The 24,250-nt window shown below is 35.1% G+C and overlaps 1 protein-coding gene across 6 annotated transcripts in view; it reads left to right on the plus strand.

Annotated features, from left to right (window-relative positions):
• The window catches only part of NAV3 (neuron navigator 3), a 593,230-nt gene that overhangs the window by 522,211 nt on the left and 46,769 nt on the right, over window positions 1–24,250 (plus strand). For all 6 annotated transcript variants that reach the window (XM_082636004.1, XM_082636005.1, XM_082636006.1 and 3 more), the window contains 3 exons: window positions 4,356–4,379; window positions 6,569–6,646; window positions 15,516–15,599. In XM_082636004.1, the coding sequence (XP_082492130.1) occupies window positions 4,356–4,379; window positions 6,569–6,646; window positions 15,516–15,599 (186 nt within the window). The remainder of the gene's footprint in view (window positions 1–4,355; window positions 4,380–6,568; window positions 6,647–15,515; window positions 15,600–24,250) is intronic.

Below are 24,250 nucleotides of genomic sequence, written 5' to 3' on the forward strand. Positions count from 1 at the left end.
AAAAAATTATAGATTGATAGGAGCAGATGTCAAAATAATAAGGATAAATTAGAAAGTATAAATGAGAAGTATTAAGAGTACAATATGAAATAGGCACAGAGGTGCAAATAAAGAGACTATACACACGTATTTATGTGATGAAATAGACCCTCATGTTAAGTGTGAAAAGAATGGATTAGGTGATCAAATCACATGAGAAGGTGATGTTATTAGGAAATTAAGAAATTTAAATAGTTCTATTGGAAATGATGGAAATTATATACTTGAACTGACAACCTGTAGTAAGACAATTAAAATAAATGCATATGTGGAGGAGTAATAAAGAGAAAAATCGCAGGTGATAGAGGAGTCATTTCTGTCTCCAGTCCCCCATTATCATGCACTGATAGTTAATCGGCAAAGAAAAGATACCTGTGAAAGTGCTTTTCAAACTATGAAGTGAAACATTTTCTTCATGCCTCCTTAAGGACTCAGGATAAAGGATCAGTTGATTTACATTTTTGCCTGACTATCAGGAATTATTGTGTGACATCAGGCAAGTTGCTAAATTTCTTTGGACTGTACCTGCAACATAAAGTTGGCAAACAGCAGCCAGACCTATCCCATCTGTCCCAAGGGATTTCTGCAATAGTTAAGAGAAGATAAGGTTCATTGTATACCATAAATTACAAAAAATTATAAACTGCATGGGAGCACCTTTTATATCATAGTCTTTGTGATTTGCACCTTTTGAAGTTATGCCATGTGCAAGTAACACAGTTGTGCATGATATCCCTTCATAAAATAATTAGGGAATTTGCTGGCAGTCCAGTGGTTAGGACTCCTCACTTCCACCACCAGGGGCCTGGGTTCAACCCCTGGTTGGGGAACTAAGATCCCGCAAGCCACGCGGTGTGGGAAAAAAAAAAACAAAAAAACTTAGTGTTCAGGGAAAAAATATTCTTTTTTTTTTAAAAGGACTATTAGACACTATTTGCTATTATGAGGCAATATACTGCTCTTCCTAACCATGAATATAAAGTCTTTAATTATGCAACTTATAGAATTATATGTTTTGCTTAAAAATATTAAATTAGGGCTTCCCTGGTGGCGCAGTGGTTGGGAGTCCGCCTGCCGATGCAGGGGACACGGGTTCGTGCCCCAGTCCGGGAAGATCCCACATGTTGCGGAGCAGCTGGGCCCGTGAGCCATGGCCGCTGAGCCTGCGTGTCCGGAGCCTGTGCTCCGCAATGGGAGAGGCCACAACAGTGAGAGGCCCGCGTACCGCAAAAAAAAAAAAAAAAAATTAAACTAACAAAGATGACTTGTTGCAAAGAACATTTACCTGTCAAATTACAATCTAATAAATCCAACTGAAAGGATTGTTTCTTCACATATAACTCTTGAATTATACCAATTATAATTTGGTAAAATTTTCCAAAGTACCTTGTTATAAAGCTGAGTAAATCATCTTACAGAATTTTTGAGCAGAAAGATCCAGGGAGATTACACACTGGTTGGAAATCACAGACCCAATCTGACCTGCCAAGCTGTTACCTTTGGCAAACTTTGAGTTTGTGTGTTTGTTTTTAAATCTAAGCCAACACTGAAAAAATATGGAGTTTTACCTAAGAATTCAAATTTCTCAGTTCCTTTTGAAAGTAATCGGAATATCTAGCAACACGGAGATAAATTCCTCCAGGTTTACAGCATCGCCCCTTTTAGATGTTGGCATGTGATCTCAGGCAAGACCCAGCCTCCACCAATTCTCCTCCTGACACTGAAGCTGAGTTTGCACTGTTATTATTGTGCTGTTGCATTTCTTGCAGGAAAGAAATACTCCTCAGTATCCATATCTTTATGAAAAGTGGGGAAAACAGATAACCTAGGAAGGCTGTGTGATTTTTTTTTAATACCCAGGGCTCTTTTTATTCTTTGTATGTCTAGTCCTGTTAAACATTTAAAATTTTGATCCTTGCAATAGATGTTTTCTGAGTGGCTGTATATTAAAAATTGTATTGAACCCGTTTTGTACTTGGAATCTAATTTGTATTGATTTAATAAGAGTGAGTGAGGGCTATGTTAGTTCATTGTGGAGCCCTTCAGCATATTTCCTAACACATAGCTAATACTAAAGTAAACTTTTTTTTTTTTTTTTTTTTTTGGCGGTACGCGGGCCTCTCACTGTTGTGGCCTCTCCCGCTGCGGAGCACAGGCTCCGGACGCACAGGCTCAGCAGCCACGGCTCACGGGCCCAGCCGCTCTGCGGCATGTGGGATCTTCCCGGACCCGGGCACGAACCCGTGTCCCCTGCATCGGCAGGCGGACCCTCAACCACTGCGCCATCAGGGAAGCCCTAAAGTAAACATTTTTTGATTAGTAAATTTGAAAGGATGAATGAATGGCCAAGTAATGGCTTACAGAATAAAGAATCATCTAATATATTTTTATTTAGGCTAGGTGTTTTGTATTGTTTACCACCCTTGAGGACATTGGGCCAGCTTCAAAACCATCATTTAAAAATGGCAAGTAATCATATTCCATCATAATGTCATCAATCCATGCCTAACCCACTGAAAGAAATATTAATATTCTGGCTCATTGCTTCAACTTTATGGTAACACCTACCCAGTATTGCTAACCACAGGATATGAAAGAAGGCAAAGATTAAAGAAAAAGTTAGTTCTGAAAAGTCAGCAAAGAGAAAGTCATTCTGTACAGTATATATGGAATTAATATGTGATGGTTATGCATATAACTAGTGTGTGTAACTTATTCGGGGCTTTTTTAATGAAAAAATGTGATGACTGTCTTTCTTGACTATTTTTTTTAAATAGCATACAATGCTCTTTTCAATATGCAAGTTACTTATTAAGTATCAGTTCTGTATAAGCCTAGCAAGCCTAGAAGCAGGATTTGGACAGAATAAACTGGCAGTAAATATGCAAAATAACAGGGAAACCAAGTAGTCAAAGTTAATCATGCCATATGTCTCAAGGCAAACAACCTCCAGCTTTTGATCCATGAAATTTTTATCTTAAAATTCCTTCATTCTGTCTGATTCAAAAATCAAACTTTATATGAAACATTGAAATTATTATAACTTAAAAATATTGAATCTTCACTTTAAAAAGTTGAGATATAAAACATTAAATCTTTATGTCAGAATTTGTTTTTAAAACAGTTTTCTTATAAAGGCTATTAGTATTCTACTAGTTAACCACTCTTCATTTAACCACTGTGTTAATAACTATACATATTTTTTAAGAATGAAGAAAATATAGGATAGAAAAAAATCCAGTTTAAAAGAGATGCTTATGCATAAAAAATATCCTGAGGGTTATTTTACTTTGTTTTAGTTTATGTTTTCTGGAGGAAAAGAAGAGATAAAAAGTGGTTTAGGTACTTCTGTGTCAATCAGGAAATGTCTCAAAAGGAGAGATAGGAGATAGGAGATTGTTTTTCAGCTTTGGATATGCTCAAGGCAATGAACAGACTTGTAATGTTCAGCAATATTATGCATTCTCCAGCTTTTTCCAGAGTGAGGGAGCTTCCCAAATACAATGGCACACATAATTCATTTTCTGGCATTTTGCAGCCCAATGTGAAGAAGAAAAACAGAGCTAGGAGTTTTCTACAGCTGAGGCCAAAACACCCCTCAAGGTCCTACAGCAGTGCTCATTTCCATTATCTGTGGAGCTGATGTTGGTCAGCCACTTTTATTACCGCCTTACCACTGGGTGTTTTAATGTTTTGCTGACTTGGAGCCCAATAAACTTATTTAATGATCATTAAGAAAAGCAAATAAAATAGAAACTAATCAGCAGATTTTCCGTGGTTGTCAGTACAGGTCAATATTTTTCCTCTAGTCTTATTTGGCATTCTTTGTGATCTATATATCACAGAATAAAATTCCGACTCCTAGGTCTTGGCTAAAAATCTCTGTAATTTCTTAGAGTATAAATTTCCTAAAATCTGTATGAAAAAAGATCTACTCTATTATTTTTTTCTGTACTCATCTTTTTTAAAGTATAATTTTATAACTTTTCTTTTTGTTGTTTATGGTCTGGATCTTAGGGTAACACCATTTTTTAATTCTATCCTTTGCTTTCAAGACATAGTACATATCCATAAATGAAATAACTGATATTTTAAAAATACCATTAGGTTTGTATATAACAAAATATTCATTTGCAGTCCTACAGGTTCCTGTTTTTACTGTTTTAATTTAATAATATCATATATTTTACCATGTTCTTATGTTAGACCAAAGTAACATTTTAAATACAGTCTAATTATTTTATTCTTTTATACTTATAGAATGAATTGACACTAATTATTTATAGTTAAATTCTTTTTCCTTTTTTCTTTTACAGGCTGAAGAAAAGGCTCATTCAGAGGTAAAAACCTTGTAGCATTTTTACATTTGACCGTTTTCGTTTACATTTATGATGAAATTAGTGTTTCGACCACTAGAGGGCTCTGTGATACAACCCGTAACTCTCCAACACTGCTAATAGAAGTGACCCAGCTAGTGATAAATGGTCTTGGATATTTCCTCTTAAAAGAAAATGAAACGAAGTTTTTAGAAGCAAACTCTTTTCTCACGTTCTAGCTTGGAGTCTTAACTCAACATCTAATAAGTTGTCTCTAGTAGTACGCACTTACAAATCTTTGGATGAATGAATGAAATGTGTGGTCTATTATATTATAGTCTCTTCCCCCACTGCCTGTTAGACTAAGTGCATAAGATTAAGGCAAGTATTGAATTTGAGGCACTAGACCTCCACAACACAATTTACCGGTATCCCAGCCCATCTATTGTTTGGTGCCAGGACTTTGCTGCTTTTAATCACTTGATGTATAGTGTAGTATATTGTTCTAATCACGCACATTTCACAAATATTTCATCGCAATCACATACAAATCAGATTGCAGCCTGGAGAGAACATTATTTTTCTTTCCCTTTGTATAAGAGTTGTCCTGGCCAAGGAGAGCAGGGAGACTTTAATTAGGCCTTTATTCAAGGTGTGCTAATGACTATTTGATTGGTTTTACCATGAGCAAAGAAAAATGCATTGGTAACAGCCTCTGCAAAGGAACTCTTCCCTCTGACGTTTTATTTTATTAGCCTTTTAAAGTAAAATTTGTGCTGTATTTTAAAAAAATTGGAAAAGTGTAAATTATATCAATTTTATCTTTATAATTGCTAGACCAAAGAGTAAATACGGTTTTGAAAAACCTAAACTATTTACATCTCACGGACATGTCAAAATTCTACCATCGACCGCAATACGTTTAGCTACTAAGGCATAGAAATACCACATCTGTTTGCCGTATTAGTAGTTATCCACCTCCCCTTTAATTATTTATGCCCCATAGTAGGTTATGGTTCTTTTTTAATGATTTATATTACTTTAAGGTTTCCTAGATTCTATTTTAAAGGAAATCAGATCATGTAATAGACTATTAATTTTTGAAAGCCTCTTTTAATTTGTATTGTTTTAAGAATAAAATAGATGTTCTCTGCTTTCTGGAACCATTTGCGGTCATCATCATTTGAATGCAGCTCAAATGCTCTTTGGGTCTGGGTGTATCTCTTTTTTTAAAGGACAGAGTCAAATGGAATCACATTTACTAAAATTATGTAAATGTCCCCTGTCTCTAATTCCAGTTTAAAGTTTAGTTCTTTTTTAGAGTCTTTTCAGTATTTACCACCATTTCTTTCCCACAAAAATCTAATGGGTAGGAAAAAAAAAAAAAAAGACAGTTAATGAGCTGTGTCAAGAATGCTCTTTCAAACTAAGGTAGTGTTTTGAAAGTCTAACTACAACAATAGAAAACTTGTTTTTGAAGAAATGAGAATCATCAGAGTAGAATGTTTGGCACCTAAGTAGCTAAAATCCCTTGAGACTAGAAGTATACTTGTAGACTTAGTCTCAGTTGCTTATAAATATCTTAACCTTACTAATCACTGTTTATATTTCATGGAAATGTGAAACATGCAGATTAAACTGTGGAAAGTGCTTAAATTAAAATTTTAAGTATGATATATACTCTCATCTTTTTCTGGTTCACTTTTATTTGAATGTAGACCTAACCAAACAGGAAAACAGTTTAGCATATTTATGTTGGTGGTTTATCTAGACATTTTTACAGTATTACTAATTTTTCCCCTTTTTTGAAACTATGGATAATCTATAACAACATTTCTGTCCAGAGCTCATAGTAACTCACTGAATAAAGGGCATTATAACAAAGACTTGGGAAGGCTTCTCTGAGTGTTAGGAATTAAAACTCCAGCCAATAAAATTATTTTCAAATATGGAATCATTAACTGTTGAATTGGAGCCAACTTTCAGTGACTGCAGGATATTCTACAGCTTCTGAGAAGTTGCCAAAGTATAGGAAATAAAAATAAACATACAAAAAATGGATAGAAAAATTAAAAGACCCAGAAAAAATATATATGTATATTTAGTGGGGGGTAGGATGAGCTAATTATAGTATTGGCTTTTTTGGATTGAATTCTTAGTTTTAAGTTAAAATCTACTAGCATATTGATTTGATTTTTTTTAATTACATTCAGCAAATCCATAAACTACGGAGAGAGCTCGTTGCATCACAAGAAAAAGTTGCCACTCTCACATCTCAACTTTCAGCAAATGTAAGTCACTTTTGATTTTTTTGATATATTAAAACAGATGTTTATATAGTAAATGGGATAATTTTAGTAACAGACTCACAAACTTTAAATGTCCAAAATTATACAGACTTTAAGTCACTGAATAGTGGGACTTTCCTGCAGGCTGGGTAATCAAACGTAAATCCACATTGATGAGGAATCACAATGTGGTTAAAATGGCTTTTTGTTTCATGTAAAGTTGGAAACATTAGTAAAAGCTACAAGTCTTATTTCTTTTCTTATTTCTCATTGTTACCGACACCCAGCCCCACATACGTAAGACTTTCTTCAGCTCCAAGACAATGAGGGGTTGACAGTGATTAACTGTGGAGTATAAAAAATTCTTGTGCCCTGTCTCCTTCAGCACAATTTATTGGACAATTAGTTAAGCAGCCAGTTAATTCTCTAAATTTGGGTTTCTTAGCTATATTATAAATGAGCTACAGTTCTCTCAAAAACCTTTGTAGCCTCCTTATAGCAGTTTAAGCAGCTGAGGATGGCAAAAACCATCAGTTATATTAACATTTCCTGAAGATCTTTCAGTGTGCCCTGGAGTATACTCAGAGTAGGAGCAGAAATAAAGGCGAACATGTGACATTGTGCCTGGTCCTAGGGAACAACAGTGTTAGAAGCAGCAGTGAGGGCTGAGGAAGCTCCCGCTATTTTGCCATATGTCCTGACACCTTCACTCAACATCAGTCTGCTCACTTCCACTGGGTGGCTTTGGGCCTGTTCCCTGCCTCACCACTCTGCTCTTCGTGGAGTTCTTCCATCTGCTCAGCGAAGCTTAACACAGCAAGAGTGAGCAAATGTGGGCCCACTGGGTATGATTTAAATAAGAGATATTTTAAGAATAAAAGTTATTGTGCAATATATTGGGTTGGCAAAAAGTTTGTTTGGGTTTTTCCATACCATCAAGAACCCAAATGAATTTTTTGGCCAATCCAGTACCTTCCACAGTATATAAGTAAGTCATTTCACTCACGATGCATTCATTTTAGCACTGTATTTGAATTGACTTTATCTTTTTAACTTTGGGAGAATCAAATGAATTTGGGATTGGCTATATTTATTTTTTATAGATGTTGTCAGGGGATTCTTAAAATAATAGCAGGTTTTAGAGAGCTGTTTAGACAATACTGGAAGAGAACAGTACTATTTAACCCATATTTTTTGTCTAAGAATAATTCTTAAATAGTTCAGAAGCCACTCTAAATTTTATACTATAGGCTATATGTATAGTAGTATAAAGCACTCCTGTCTAGATTCCTGAATTTGTACCCAGAGGACATATTGCAGTGTAAAAGCCGGAACACACTGGGTTGTGTTTGCCTGCAATGAGGAAGGCTCAATGACAGACCCTATGCGCTGGATAGTAAAGATATAAATGTCTTGAATGATTACTCAGAGTTTTGTTTTATTTTGTAAATGTCTCTTGCATGGACTTACATATCAGTTGTTGGATTAATAAATGGCTGCTATACATAATGGAATTTGGGCTTTTACACAATAATGTTTATACTGTCTCCATTTAAAAAGTAATACGGTTGACCCTTGAACAACACAGGTTTGAACTGTGCAGGTCCACTTATGCATGGATATTTTAAAAATCTGCATGTAAGTGGATCCACACATTTCTAAATATCTGCATATAACTGGACCCGCGTAGTTCAAACCCGTGTTGTTTAAGGGTCAACCATACACAATCCATGGTTGATTGAACCCTTGGATGTGAAACATCCAGATGCAGTGGGCCAACTATGGGACTTGAGCATCCATGGATTTTGGTCCTGGAACCAATCTCCCACAGATACCAAGTGACAAATGTACATGTATATTGTATTAAAAAGAAAAACTGAAATTAAAAGAAGTGTTTAATAAAAGATATATATTTGTTTTTCCCTCTGAGATTCCCATTCCCATTCTTGGTTATTGATTTCTTGTGTTTCCTTTCAACATTGTTCTTCTGTATACCCCTGAATACATATATACAGTACACATTTGCAAAGGCTTATACACATACACATACACACACACACACACACACACACGTATACACACAGAAGAAACCAAGTTCTAACATAGGAGGACAGTCCTGGGGGACAACTCGACGCCACTGTTTTGAAAGGTACCAAACATTTTACAAAGATGTCAGCCATTGGCTATCTGCCACTTCTCTCAAGTCATACATGCCACACTATTTTCACTGTTGTGTTTTCACAACTATGGACTATGTATTCTCAGCTGGGCATTGATATGATCGTCAAAGCATGAATAGTGTTTCTTATGGTGGGAAAAAAAAAGTACTCTTTTTTTTTTTAAAGTACTCTTTTTATGCATAAAGCACAGATATATAGAGAGTAGATAAACAGGTATCCAGCATATCTGTGACATTAAAATGGCCATGGAGGAAGGGGACAATTAGGAAAAAAATAATCTATAATGTCTCCCTAGGGGGTGATAAAGAAAAAAAAGTAAGAAACATAAAATTAGAAAAATCGGTGCCAAATTGATAAATTTGTTTAAAAAGTGCTAGTCTTGGAAAAACTATCCAAATATCTCCAGCCTTCCCTGTCCACATCTGTGTTATCATTAGTAGTACATTTTGCGCGTGGATGGGAGCTTGATATATATCCTATTTGGTATGTTCTTCTTCTTTTTCTTTTTTTTTTTTTTTTACTTCATAATGCATTTTAGAAATATTCTCAAATCACCTCAGACCCACACAGAAACCTGTACACAGCAGCTTTATTTTTTAATAGTGCAAAAATTGGAAACAACCAAAATGTCTCTTAATAGGTCCATGGATAAACAAACTCCGATAGATACATCCATACCATGGACTGCCACTCAGCAGTAAAATTAAATAACTATTAATACACACAGCAACTTGGCTGGATCTCAAGTACATTAAGCTTAGTGAAAAAAAGACCAATTTTAAAAGGTCACATACTATATAATTCCATTTATTCAACATTCTCAAATGACAAAATTATAGAAATGAAGAACAACTTAGTGGTTGCCAGGGTTTAAGGAAGGTGGTCACCTCTCTCCTGAGAGATGGGTGTAACTACAAAGGGTAGCAATAGGCAGAGCTTTGTGGTGATGAAAGGTGGTTATTTACATGTGTGAATCTTCATATGTGTACCAATAATGAATTTCTGGTTTTGATATTATACTATAATTTTATAAAATGTAACCATTGAGGCAAACTCGATAAAGGGGTACAAGAGTCTTCTCTGTATTCTCTTTGAAACTTCTTGCGAATCTATAATTATTTCAAGTTTAAAAATTAAACACCTAAAGATCTATCACAATTTTTAAAAGTGATGTCTAGTTTTTAATTTCTTGGGAATTTAAATCTTATTTCACCCTTTAGTGCTTTTTTTATTCGGTGGTGATATGGATTGTTAAAGCTTTTCACCATCAGATAAATGTATTGCTGAAACTGTCAAAAGATAAAAGTCAGAAGATTCAGGTAATGAAGATATGTATTATCTTCTATTCTTTTTTTTTTTTTTTTTTTTTTTTTTTTTTTTTTGGGGTATGCGGGCCTCTCACTGTTGTGGCCTCTCCCGTTGCGGAGCACAGGCTCCGGACGCGCAGGCCCAGTGGCCATGGCTCACGGGCCCAGCCGCTCCGCGGCATATGGGATCCTCCCAGACCGGGGCACGAACCCGTATCCCCTGCATCGGCAGGCGGACTCTCAACCACTGCGCCACCAGGGAGGCCCCTATCTTCTATTCTTTTACAAAGCAGTTTTTCAAAATTTACTTTAAAACTATTGCAGTAACTAAGAACTTGTGTAAGTGGATGCCTGTATAAATGTTTACAAAATAATTTTAAAGTCAGTCCTATTTTAAACATTTAATAGTATCGTTATAATTACTAGGGATGGAGTCTTGTATATTTATGTCTGTTTGTATCTTTAAGGATATAATCTCCTTTACACATTCAGAAATTTGAATTATTTATAAGGTGCAAACCATCTTGAACTCATTCTCTTTAGCACTTAGTTTAAAATGTCACTTTAGATTCAGTGCACCATTATAAGTCATCAAAGGATTTACTTGAGAAAACACTTGGTTTCTCAGTTCTAAGAAATACTGCATTTAAATTTCTTTCAGAGTGTGTTTCACGTCATTGCCTCTGAGTTAACTTCTGTTGATGTATGTAATATATGCATATATTTTAATATACTTGTACAGAAATGAAATTAATTATAAGAGTGAAAAATTTTTCTGTAGAGTTTCTTCAATGTAAGTGAGAAAAATTTTTTAATCTTGTACATTTCCTGTTTGGAGGTAAAGATATGCCTTTTATTTATTATTTTATTCAGACCACAAGTAAACTTTTTACTTTTTGGTGAAATGGGATCACTACAGTGACCATTGTTGTATAGAAGTGTAATAGCCATGATTTATAAAGACAGATTACAATGTTTGGTTCTGTAGAAAATATCATTAACTGTTATTATTATCGTTTATTTAGTAATCATTTTAAGATCCAGCTATTCAGTTTTACTCAATATATGAATAATTCTATCAGAACTTAATTGGTTTTCCTTAATTTGGGCTTTTTGGGTTTTTTTTTTTTCTTTTTGTAATTGATGTGTCACATGTTTGGACCTGGCAGCATGATTATATTTATATGGAGTCCGGACAATAATCTGGGTTTTAATATTTAAATTTGAAACATCTGTTTCTCTGCTTTTTCTCCCCCTTTGTTAAAAGGGGCAGTGGTAACTCAGAAAGTTATTCAGTCAGCTCACCTCTCATTTGCCTGACAGAATATGACCTCCATTCAGTAGAAGGTACGTTGAGCCTTCCCCTCCCCTTGCGAAGTTCTCTGAGCAGAGCTGCAGAAAGCCTGGGAAGCTTCTTTATAGAGCTGTGTCCACTAGGATGTCTGGAGAAAGGAGAGAGGGTATGTTGGCCAGCGCTATTGCCTGGCCTTCTTTGAATCAATACCCCACCAACAAACAGGAAGAGAACAGGAGCCACACAGTCCAAGGCCCCCGGGAATGTATAGTCACATCAGACAGTCAGCCAGGTGCCCCCTGGCCTCTCACCCATACCTTCATGCTGCCAAGACAGGTGGGATGCATTTAATGTATTTCTTACAAATCTCAGCCCTTAGGTAATCTGGAAATGGGCACTAAGGCTAGTTATTGCTACCACTTTTCAAAGATATCGCTGAATGAATGTGTAACCAAAAAAAGGTTTTTTTTGTTTTTTGTGTGTTTTGTTTTTTTGCCTTTCAGTGCATAAGTCTTTTAACCACAAATCTCTCAGGTGTTATTTTCCTTGGGATTGTGTCCTATATCTTTGCTCTATTTAATATTTTTATATAATCTGGCAGTTACTTTTGTTTTTCTGCATCTCCTTTAAGGGAAAACTATTTTGCACATAATTAACAATAACAGACACTGAAGAGACAATTTTATACAGTAAAAGAAATGTGAAATCTTATTTTTTAGTACCACAGTTCCTTACATGTCTATTCAGATTATGTTATGTGATTCCAAAACTAAAGACAATATGTATTAAAAATATTTTCCCTTAACTAATATTCAATCTTGTCTATTTTATTACCTTCACAGACTTCACCTAACACAAGTAGGGAATATTCATCAACATATTGATACAACTTTACTGTGGCTTGAAAATTATGCAGAAAATTAAGAGAAAAGTCAGAACCATGTAAACTATGATTAACAGTCCCCCTAAAAATCCACAGTTCTTTTAAAGTTATCATTTTATAAAGTTTTTAGACAAGATATATTTTCCTCTAGTTTAATCAGTCTTACATTCCATTTTTTTCTCCAGTAAGGTGACAAAGATTATCACTGGTATAAATGCCTTCCTTTATTTCACCTATTGTAGTGCCTTTCCATGAATCCAATTGGTGTGAAAGTTGCCCTTTTATTTACTTCAAAGTAACAAAGCTATTATGATAAACTAAGTCAAGGGGACATAAACTTAAAGCAGCATTTCATGAACATACTTTTAACCAACTTTTCACTGAGAACAATGTGACTCAAATTAAAATGTTCTTTTGTAACTAGTTATATATGTTCTTGAAAATAATTAATGAAGAACAATTTTCCAAAGATTGAAAACTGACCTTCTAATGGTGAACATTTTATATTTACTCATAGATACCAAATATAAGCAATATATTTGTGCAGCATATTCTTCACAGTCCTGCTTTCTTTGTCATATTTTTAATTCCTATTAAACTGATAAAACATTCACAGCTGGTAAAATGAAGCAATTTTCTATAAGTATATACATTCAAGGACTCATTGTCCAACAATTAAACCTTACAGTTATTTGGGAGAATTGAAACTCTTCAATGTTATGTAGAGTCTTGCATTTCCTGTAGTGAATATTAACAAAGTTCTTCTATTTTAGAGGAAAACAAGCAATTTTAGCTTTAGAATTAATAACCCATTGTATCTTCCTAGCAGGATTATTTTTAACAGTCTAAACTGGAATCAGCACTAATGGTCGTCATGGACAAATAAATTATAAATCACACAGAGCAGTGCTTTACAGCAAGTTCTAACTCCTGCTGCACACCACATGGATGAATCTCAAAACACAATGTTAAGCAAAAGAAAACTGTCACCAGGAAAATCATGCCATGTGATTCCACTCGGATAGATTTAAAAATAGGTCAAGCTAAAACATAGTGTTTAGGGATGCAAGCTTAGGTGGCCAAACTATATAGGGAAGCAAGAAAATAATCATAACACTGGTCACTCTAGTGGTTATCTTTTCAGAAGGGGGAGGGGACAGAGATGAGGAAGGGGCAAGGGAGGACTTCCAGGGTCTTCCAATCCTCTTTCTTGACTTGGCTGCTGAGTGCATGAATATTCGCGACTATGAACCAGTGAGCTGTACATTTTCATTCTATTCACCTTTAACATAGTGTGAAGGTTAAGTATAGAGAAAGTGGGACATAACCTTATGCTAATTTCTGAGGGTACTAAGTCTGATGTAATGACATTCCTTGTCATTGGAAACGTTTTGAACTATTAGATACTATTTGTTTTTTAAAAAGAGTGTTATTTATCCGATAAAACCTGCTAACAAACCTTGGAGTACAGTTCTCAAGGTCGTGTGTATGTGTGTGTCTGAGAGAGAGGGAAAGGCGGAAAGAGGGAGAAGGGAGTGGAAAAGAATAGAGGCTTTTTTTGGTTATTAAAAAAAATTTTTTATTGAAGTAGGGTTGATCTACAATGCTGTGCCAATCTCTGCTGTACAGCAAAGTGACTCAGTTATATAGAAATTATTTTTTTATATTATTTTCCATTATGGTTGATCACAGGATATTGAATAGTTCCCTGTGCTATACAATAGGACCTTGTTGTTTATCCATCCTATATATAATAGTTTGCATCTGCTAACCCCAAACTCCCAGTCCTGCCCTCCCCCACCCCCCTCCCCCTTGGCAACCACAAGTCTGTTCTCTATGTCTGTGAGTCTGTTTCTGTTTTGTAGCTAGGTGGGAAAGAATAGAGTTTTACTTACTGATGGACTGAAGATTAATAGCATCTTCTATAAATTATCTTTCTCTATATTACAGTGTCAGGAAAACAAAGGCATCCCAGGATGAGCTCAGAGCTGGGAACAAAGACACCTTTGTATCATGATGCTAATGGAAGGAACTTGTACATTCTAGCTGTTACCAATAATGGAATAAACTTCTGGCTGTTACTAATAATGAAATAAACTTCTAGCGCCCTAATTCTTAGGACTCCTGTGATCCATTTGATAATAGGTACCTCAGGCTTTCAGCTCTGCTAGAGTTACAAGGCGATTTATTTTAATTGCATCCTCTCACTCCCTTCTCTCAAAAAAACAATCTTTTGCCAAATCTTCCCCCACACATAGTTTATTATAGATGTAGGTTGTAAAACATTCTGTACTTGTATCTTTCTATGGATGCGATAAAATTGGAGAACATACCTGTGGTTCTACATCAAGCCACAGTGAGAGGTTGATGCATCTCTTCATGCATAATATTCTGTGGGTCAAGCTGTTGCATGATGGCATATCAATAGAAACTGGCCTATTTTAGAACTATAATAAGATTTTCAAATACTTCTTAATCATAAGAGTTACGGTTATGTACTGCAATATGTATAATTCTCTGAGATTTAAAATAAAACCCCAGAGCCACAAAAACTTAAATAAAATATGACTGAATATTATTTCTAGCTGGCCTACCTACATTTCCTTAGTGGAAGGGAAAAAAGTAGGAATAAAAGCCCTTTTTATTGAAAAGAGTTTGGAAAGTGAAGACAACTCTTTTCGATTCAATTCTTTGTTAGTAGAAAAAGAGGAAAGATAATGTTATAGCTGTCAGCAGATTTCTGGCACTTGGAGGAAGAGCATCATTTCAACAGAGGAGCTAACAGTATCTTCAAAGGTCATCATGCAGGTATAAAATGAGGAACATTCGTCCATTGACTATTGCCACGACCTCCTCTTGGACTTTGAGTCTAAAAACTTGGCAACTCAGAACTTTATCCAGTATTTTGGGTGTCAAATCCTCCATGATGTGCAAGTTAGAAGGTGTTTTTATTTGCAAAATGCCATTCCCTTTCAGAAGTTGAACTCATTAAATGTCAAGATTGAAACACTGATTTTTAAGCTGAAGTTTAGAAATAATAGATGAAGATTTGTGTTAACGGATAGTCAGCACTGAAAGCCAGACATGACAGTCATAGTATTTAAAGAGTAAGAATACCTAAAATTAAGCATTTTGTAAAGAGAAGGGTTTTCATCCATCCACATAAGGTTCTGACATTTAAGATATGTTCCTTCCGTTTTGTTCACAGGCTCACCTCGTAGCAGCTTTTGAAAAGAGTTTAGGGAATATGACTGGCCGACTGCAAAGTCTAACCATGACAGCGGAACAGAAGGTATGTTCAGGAATTGCCACTGGGGCTTGAAATAAGATAGGAAGTTGCATAGGGTGTTTAAACAATAACTGAGATGCAGCTCCTTAGAAATAATACTGAGAGGATCCATTCTAAAGTAAATTGGAACAATGGCAAGATAATACCTTTTCTTTTCAGATTTTAATTTAAAGAATTATGATTCAGATTAACCTATATTGGAACACACACACACACACACACACACACACACACGTTCTTTTCAGGCAGTCTGTTATTTTACTTCTGACTGGAACTATTGAAAGAATACCAAATGTTAAGAAAAAGAAACAGGATAAGAGTTAGAATATTCTAGGAATAATTTAATGCAGTTGATGAGAATTGCACTCTGACAAGAATTTTCACAAATTCATGGTCTATAAGCCCAGTTATAGACCATGGCTGTGATCTGAGATACTCATGAAGAAGGCCTGAAACAGAAGTTAGGGATCTGTAAAGTAAGGGGCCTTACGTTACAGTATCCACGAGACAATTAATTAATAATTAATTAATTAATTATTAATTAATTAATAATTTTGGAGTAACAAGACTAGCTGGCATCTGGGGATGCTGTCTTTGAAGTAAAGCTAAGCTACATCAAAAGCTTTAAAATAAACGTGAAGGATTTTATGGAGTAGAAGAAGGAATGGTTTAAAAAAAAAAATAGCAACAGAGAATTTGGTTCACAAAGGCAGAAATATCAAAAGGTCCACACTGGATAGAAAGGATCTGGACACTTTCCATATGATGACCAGTAACTTACCTCCCTGCCATTAATTTGGTGGTCCTAACCTGAGTCCTTGGATGAGTGTCTAAAAAGTCTCTAAAATTGTGTGGAAATATTTGTAAAAATGGCATATGTGCATAATAGGAGCAGATTTCCATAGTTTTCATCTAATTTTCAAAGAGATCCATATCTAAATAGTTTTGGATAATTTCAACTGATATAGAATCAGTTCCTATATCTTTCCATAGGGATGGCTTCGATTTTGGCTTCAGTTCTGTAAAATATGGCTTTGGCTTTAAAGAACTAGCATGTGTTATTGAGTTTTGTCAGTTTACTACTTTTTTTAAAGTTAAAAAAAAAACAAAACTGAACAGTCCAATTAAACCAAAAGAGAAAATTGAATATTCCTATAGTTGCCTGGTATAATTATAGAACTGTATTCTGTTTGCCCTTATCTTTCATTCTCCTATTTCATAGCTCTCCCCTGCCCATGAAAGAGAACACTGTCCATCCCTGTCAAGCCTGCTCTGAAAGAGAAGATAACAAACTCCTTTGACCACATAAATGTTGTCTTAATCTTTTGGGGGGGGATACAATTTACCATTTCACTATGTAACATAAGAACTCAGCAAATAGGATTACAAGGCCTTTTTAAGGGCATACAGGTGGGAAAGATTATAAAGGTTGGAGTCCAGAAGCCTGAAGTTTGAATCTCGGCGAGGTCTCTCAAGAGCTGGAGAATCTCCCTTTCGTAACCCTCAATTTTGTCGTTATAGAAGTGAGAGTTATAATAACTACCTTGTAGAATCATTCTGAGGAGTGAGATACTGTAATATGCCACAGGTAGTGGATAGTCAACAAATGTTACCTTTCTTTATATTTCTCTCTTTTTCCTTAAAAAATGTAAGATAAACCAAATTCATCATTGGTTATATGCCAGGCATATTGCTAGAAATCATGGTTAGTATTTAAGTCTCAATATCTTTAAAAAATCAAAATTTATATATTTTGCCTCTCCATATTTCCTTCAGCTCTTTTTTATTTGTAAGCAAATTTCTCATAGAAATTGGAAATATATACACGTTTGTTAATTTATAATGTCTATGAAAATTCCTGAATATTTTAGAATACATCTCCATAATACAAATAACTATATAATTGTTTGCACATTATCCTTGAAATAACATTGCCAAAATTGTAAAGTTTTCTCAGAAGATATCATGATGTCTGCAATTGCCCTTGCCATTTTTTTAACTGAAAGTAGAATGGTTGCTCTTTTAATTGAAATATGTATACACACAAAACGACGCTTATTTTATTTTATCAACATTAGGTTTTTTAACATTCACCTTAGCATTGTATTTTATTAACAATGTTTATTTCATTATATTATTTATTTAACAATGTCTATTTTAGTAATCTGAGATTTATAACTTGCTTCTTTCCAGAGTGGTTTTGAGAATCTTATAAAGTTTATTGGATTATGATATAACACAATTCAATGACAGAATCTAGTGAAAACCAGTAGGGGAATGTATATAACAAGATGCTTGAGCCTAGGTAATTACCACCCCAAAGTAGAAATTCACTGAACTGAATTGATCTCAAGGAAGCTAAGGCACAAAGGGAGATTGCTTGGCATGTTTAGTTTTTCATTTTCTGACCAGAAGAGCATAATTTAGATTGAAGAGACAAACTTTCAGACACTGAATTCAAGGACAAATTTATTGTAAAATTTCTTAAATTGGGGTCATGAAATAACGAAAGACAAAATCTCTGTTCAAATAGACATTTCTCTAAAAGCTGAGGGCATAACATTTAATATATTTCAGGAAAGCCGTTTTCTTCAGGGAGCTGAGATAAAAGGGCATATTGTTCTCTGGTGATCCAACAATCCTGGGAAAAAAGAGCAGAGAATATAAAGCAGAGGTTTTGAAACTCTGTCCTAGACTTCCAAGGTTCCTTTGTCCATTTAGTTATGCACCAAAGTTATAATGAATTTCTGTTGTGTATGAGATACTGTTCTAGCTACTGAGAATTCAGCAGTGAAATACACACACACATACATACTTATATGCTAGTTTATAACCAGTTATAATATAAAATAGAGTTTATATTCTAGTAGGTGACAGATTATGATAAAAATATAATTCAACTATATGGGAATTTCAGGTGAAAATAAGGACCACTGAAAAATTTAAAGCTAAGAATGAGTATATTGGGAAGCAAGGTAGGATGCTAACACATGAAGAACCAAAGGCCAAGTTGGGTGCATGTGCTTGGGTATCTACTTAAGAAATAGATAAACTAGAAAAAAAAGAAAGAAAGAAAGAGATAAACTAAACTAGGACTCAGATCCAAGACTCCTGCTTCAGTGTGTGATTTTCAACAATCATATGGCATTAATAGCCTGAAAATTGTATCAAAATTTTAGTTAGGTTTATAGACCAAAATCACTCCCTTGAATAATGTTCTAAATTTTTTCCTTGTTTCCAGATGCCAAGTCACACCGATTCTCTTGCTAAATGTATGTGCCAAAACACTGCTTTTATATACTTGTAGCCTGGTAAAAATAAATAAACAAATAAAAATAAAAGAAAGAAAAGACATGTATGAATAACTCAGGAGGCATAAAATATGAGGTGCAATTAGAAATATAACAGGACAATGTCCTGAGTGTTCTCACAGAGAACCATTGCATTTTCACACTAGCTTTGGTGGGGGGGGGGGGTTGGGTTTTTTGTGTGTGTGTGGTTTTTTGTTTTGTTTTGTTTTTTATTGAAGTATAGTTGATTTACAATGTTGTGTTAATTTCAGGTATACAGCAAAATGATTCAGTTATATATATAGTTATAGAATAGTTATATCTATTCTTTTTCAAATTCTTTTCCCTTATAGGCTATTACAAAATATCGAGTATAGTTCCCTATGCTATACAGCAGGTCCTTGTTGGTTATCTCTTTTTTATATGGTAATGTGTATATATTAATCCCAAACTCCTATTTTTTCCCTCCTCCCCTTTCCCCTTTAGTAACCATAAGTTTGTTTTCTATGTCTGTTAGTCTATTTACATTAGTTTTAGAGGAGAGGTGGCCAAGAGGAGCCTTGTCAGGCTCTGGGAGGATGAAAAAAATTAATTCAGGAGAGATAGAGGACCACGTGTCATAGAGGAAGGAACACCATGAGTGTGAACAGCAAGGAGGGAAATTATGGGAGACATTAAGGGAAAAAGAAGGAATGTGGAGGGAAATGTGGAACCAAGGCTTGAAGGATATCTAAGGAATCTGTTCCTTGGAAACAGGGAGCCATTCAAAGTTTTTTGACACTAGGCTCACATGATAAAAGTTAGTTAATGAAGATCAGTCTAGCAGCATTTCCCAGTAGTTTAACGGCATTCCCTATAGCTGCCAGAAGACCATGAGTTATAGAACAGTAAGTCTATAAATAAGAGTAATTAAGATAATTGTCAGTAATGCTGCCCAGAGGGTGACATTATCTCTAGGTATCCCCTGTACCTAAGGCTCAACAGACTGTGATGGTGACATAGTTTGATCAAGAATTTTACCTGGATTTCAGGTCCTTGTCCCTTAACTAGTACTTTTCCACCAAGATTCTTTAAAAGAATTAAGACCGAATGCCCTGAAGCATCTATTATATGTGATGAAATGGCTTCTTTTCAGTGCATCTAGAGTGGTACTAGCTACATACCATTCGTATCAGAAATGAAAAAATTGTCACTCAAATTATTGTTCAGGGTTTTATTTTCTTATGTTGCAATAAAGGTCATCAAAATGATAAGAATTCTGCAAATCTATATTTTTATGAATGAAATTTTTACACAACTACTGCTAAATCTTTGCAAATTTACTAAGGCTATATACTCATTGATAATTAGAAGACTTTCAAATCACTTCCTTATATCTGTAGTGCCAGAGGCAATTAGAACATATGTTAAGGTGTGGTAGATTAGTCTTGTTAGAAGGTCAGAGCATGACAGAGGAATATATTTTTGTTTGAGTAGTGGAGCTCAGATCTTGATTCTATGCTAACTATAAAGTCTAGGGTTTGGTCATGCTTACCTCTGTGAAACTGCTTTTTTGGATGACTAGATGAATAGACACTTAAATGTTAAAACTTAGAAAATTCAAAACCAACTCTCTGGAAATAGATAATGTAGAAGCTAAAATTTTAGTTGAATTGGGTCTTTACATTAACTCCTAGTTCAGGTTAAATATTTATCATCTAGAAGTGTTTTTAAAAATTTATCACTAGACTCAGAAAATATATTCATTAGCCTTTTAGGGCATAGGATAATTTGAATCTGTAAGTTACTTATGGATTCAAGTTACTTGTGCTACGGGGGTTTGATGAATTCAGTTCATTTAGTTAGAACCAGGACTGGCCAGGTTCTTTCAGCAGAAAACTTCACAAAATTTCAAGACACATACGAAGGGTTGGAGAGTGGGTTGTGTTCAAAGCAACTATAGCTAGATAATGTGAGATTAACTGTGTCAATGTGAGGAAGCAAAAGACTGGTTTAGTGGAAAAATTTTAAGAGCCTTGCCTAGAAGGTCAAGTAGAAGGTCAGGCTGGTTGATGAGATTTGTTGCCAAGCTGTGAGATTCTCAATAAGGCCTGTGTCCAGGAGAAATCTGGAAACAGGTCAGATGTCGTTAGGAAGTTAGGTTGGAAAAACACGGCGCAACGCCAGTATTATGACACAATATTTGATCATTTGATCACTTTATTTTGAAGCATTTCAAGTCTGACCTTGATAGCTTGTTTAGCCTCAGAGGCATGTACAAAACAGTTAGAAGAGATACTGACTCCATCCAGCCTCTTATACACAAGAAACTCACATAGACTACATTACTGGAATCTCACGTGGTCAGCCTATGTTTGGGGCATCATTATCTTGAATGGCTCATTGTAGGTAAATGAAATTTGAGTTCAGTTCTCACGTTTTAAAGTATCATTTTTGAAAAGTGGAAAATATCAATAAAATACTATCTGATCATCTTATTCCCAAGACCCTCTGAAGAGTTACTCCAGCCCCAATCTTCTCTTTGGGAGAAGAGTAGGAAACTGAAAACTACTAAATTAGAGGAACAAACTTCAAATTCATCTCTTGATGCTATCTACCTTTTCCAGGTTCTTTCTGAAGGTTTAATAGGGATTCTCAAAACTTAAGTTATCTTCTATTAGGTCACCTTTAAAATGAAAAGACTATGTGAAAATATTTCAGATTATCAAATGATTTTATCGTTGGTTATCTCTGGAACTCACTTCTAATTATTTTTCTAATCCACACTCCCTGCCACAGCCAAAACTAAAACGGGGAGTCCATAGTTGTCCTTGGCGACAGCACTGCAAGCTCCATGATTATAGACATCTTAGAGAATATGTACCTTAAAAATAAATGTGAGCAATCAACTATAATTACAAAGGGGAAAAAAGGAAGGCTAGAAATAAACTATTTAGAAATTTCTGTCTCAGTCCAGTTTTCATTCTAAAATGCTTTATATTCATCACTATACACTTTTGGAAAAGAGAGAAAGGAAAACCCACTTTGTTGCCATCCAAAGGAAGTGATTCCACTGATTTAGCCACATTGAGACTTTCACTTTATAATGAATAATAAAGTTATTGATGTTTTTAGTATATAGCATCGTAAGCGATCAGACACCCTCTTGTTAAAATATGCAGTGGAGTTGAAGTTTTACATCATTCTTTGAAGGGAAGAAACACCTGTTTAACATAGACCAGACATTTGAACAAAATCGTCCCAACATTTACTGAGATCAGATCATAAATCAGGTGAAAAGATAAACTCTTGGACAGCTAAATAAGCTGAATGCATTAAATGGTCTGGATGCATAGAGAAGGAACCTGTTCATTTTTCCTCAAAGGAAAACTAAGAGGTGTCATGTGGATGGAGACGTGTCACCATGGCCTTTAAGGGTGAAGGATGTTCAAAGCACAGGAGGAAATCACATGGAAAGACTCAGAGAAAGAGGTAGTGCTCGTTTGAATGATGGTGAGGGTGGATCTCATTAACTGAAGTAAGAAAAAAGGAAGGGACTTTTGCAGATATGGAGAGATAACTAGTTCAGGTTGAACAGACTATCAGTGTAGAATTTAACTCTCTTTTTTTTAAATTTTTAAATTTAATTTTATTTTTTTATACAGCAGGTTCTTATTAGTCATGAATTTTATACACATCAGTGTATACATGTCAATCCCATTTGCCCAATTCATCCCGCCACCACCTCCAACCCCTGCTGCTTCCCCAACTTGGTGTCCATACATATGTTCTCTACATGTGTGTCTCAACTTCTGCCCTGCAAACCGGTTCATCTGTACCATTTTTCTAGGTTCCACATATATGCATTAATATATGATATTTGTCTTTCTCTTTCTGACTTACTTCACTCTGTATGACAGTTGCTAGATCCATCCATGTCTCAACAGATGACCCAGTTTCGTTCCTTTTTATGGCTGAGAAATATTCCATTGTGTATATTTACCACATCTTCTTTATCCATTCATGTGTCGATGGGCATTCAGGTTGTTTCCATGACCTGGCTACTGTAAATAGTGCTGAAATGAACATTGGGGTTCATGTGTCTTTTTGAATTATGGTTTTCTCTGGGTATATGCCCAGTAGTGGGATTGCTGGATCATATGGTAATTCTATTTTTAGTTTTTTAAGGAAACTGCATAACGTTCTCTGTAGTGGCTGTATCAATTTACATTCCCACCAACAGTGCAAGAGGGTTCCCTTTTCTCCACACCCTCTCCAGCATTTGTTGTTTGTAGATTTTCTGATGATGTCCATTCTAACTGGTGTGAGGTGATACCTCATTATAGTTTTGATTTGCATTTCCCTATAATTAGTGATGTTGCGCAGCTTTTCATGTGCTTCTTGGCCATCTGTATGTCTTCTTTGGAGAGATGTCTATTTAGGTCTTCTGCCCATTTTTGGATTGGGTTGTTTGTTTTTTTAATATTGAGCTGCATGAGCTGATTATATATTTTGGAGATTAATCCTTTCTCCGTTGATTCATTTGCAAATACTTTCTCCCATTCTGAAGGTTGTCTTTTCGTCTTGTTTATGGTTTCCTTTGCTGTGCAGAAGCTTTTAAGTTTCATTAGGTCCCATGTGTTTATTTTTGTTTTTATTTCCATCACTCTAGGAGGTGGATCAAAAAGATCTTCCTGTGACTTATGTCAAACAGTGTTCTTCCTAAGTTTTCCTCTAACAGTTTTATAGTGTCTGGTCTTACATGTAGGTCTCTAATCCATTTTGAGTTTATTTTTGTGTATGGTGTTAGGAAGTGTTCTAATTTCATTCTTTTACATGTAGCTGTCCAGTTTTCCCAGCACCACTTATTGAAGAGACTGTCTTTTCTCCATTGTATATCCTTGCCTCCTTTGTCATAGATTAGTTGACCATAAATGCATGGGTTTATCTCTGGGCTTTCTATCTTGTTCCATTGATCTATGTTTCTGCTTTTGTGCCAGTACCATATTGTCTTGATTACTGTAGCTTTGTAGTATAGTCTGAAGTCAAGGAGTCTCATTCCTCCAGCTCCGTTTTTTTTCCCTCAAGACTGCTTTGGCTATTCAGGGTCTTTTGTGTCTCCATACGAATTTTAAGATTTTTTGTTCTAGTTCCATAAAAAATGCCATTAGTAATTTGATAGGGATTGCATTGAATCTGTATATTGCTTTGGGTAGCATAGTCATTTTCACAATATTGATTCTTCCAATCCAAGAACATGGTATATCTCTCCATCTGTTAGTATCATCTTTAATTTCTTTCATCAGTGTCTTATAGTTTTCTGCATACAGGTCTTTTGTCTCCCTAGGTAGGTTTACTCCTAGGTATTTTATTCTTTTTGTTGCA

The sequence above is a fragment of the Mesoplodon mirus genome (genome assembly GCF_964341445.2).
Source record: "Mesoplodon mirus genome assembly, chromosome: 11".
NCBI classification, from domain to species: domain Eukaryota; kingdom Metazoa; phylum Chordata; class Mammalia; order Artiodactyla; family Ziphiidae; genus Mesoplodon; species Mesoplodon mirus.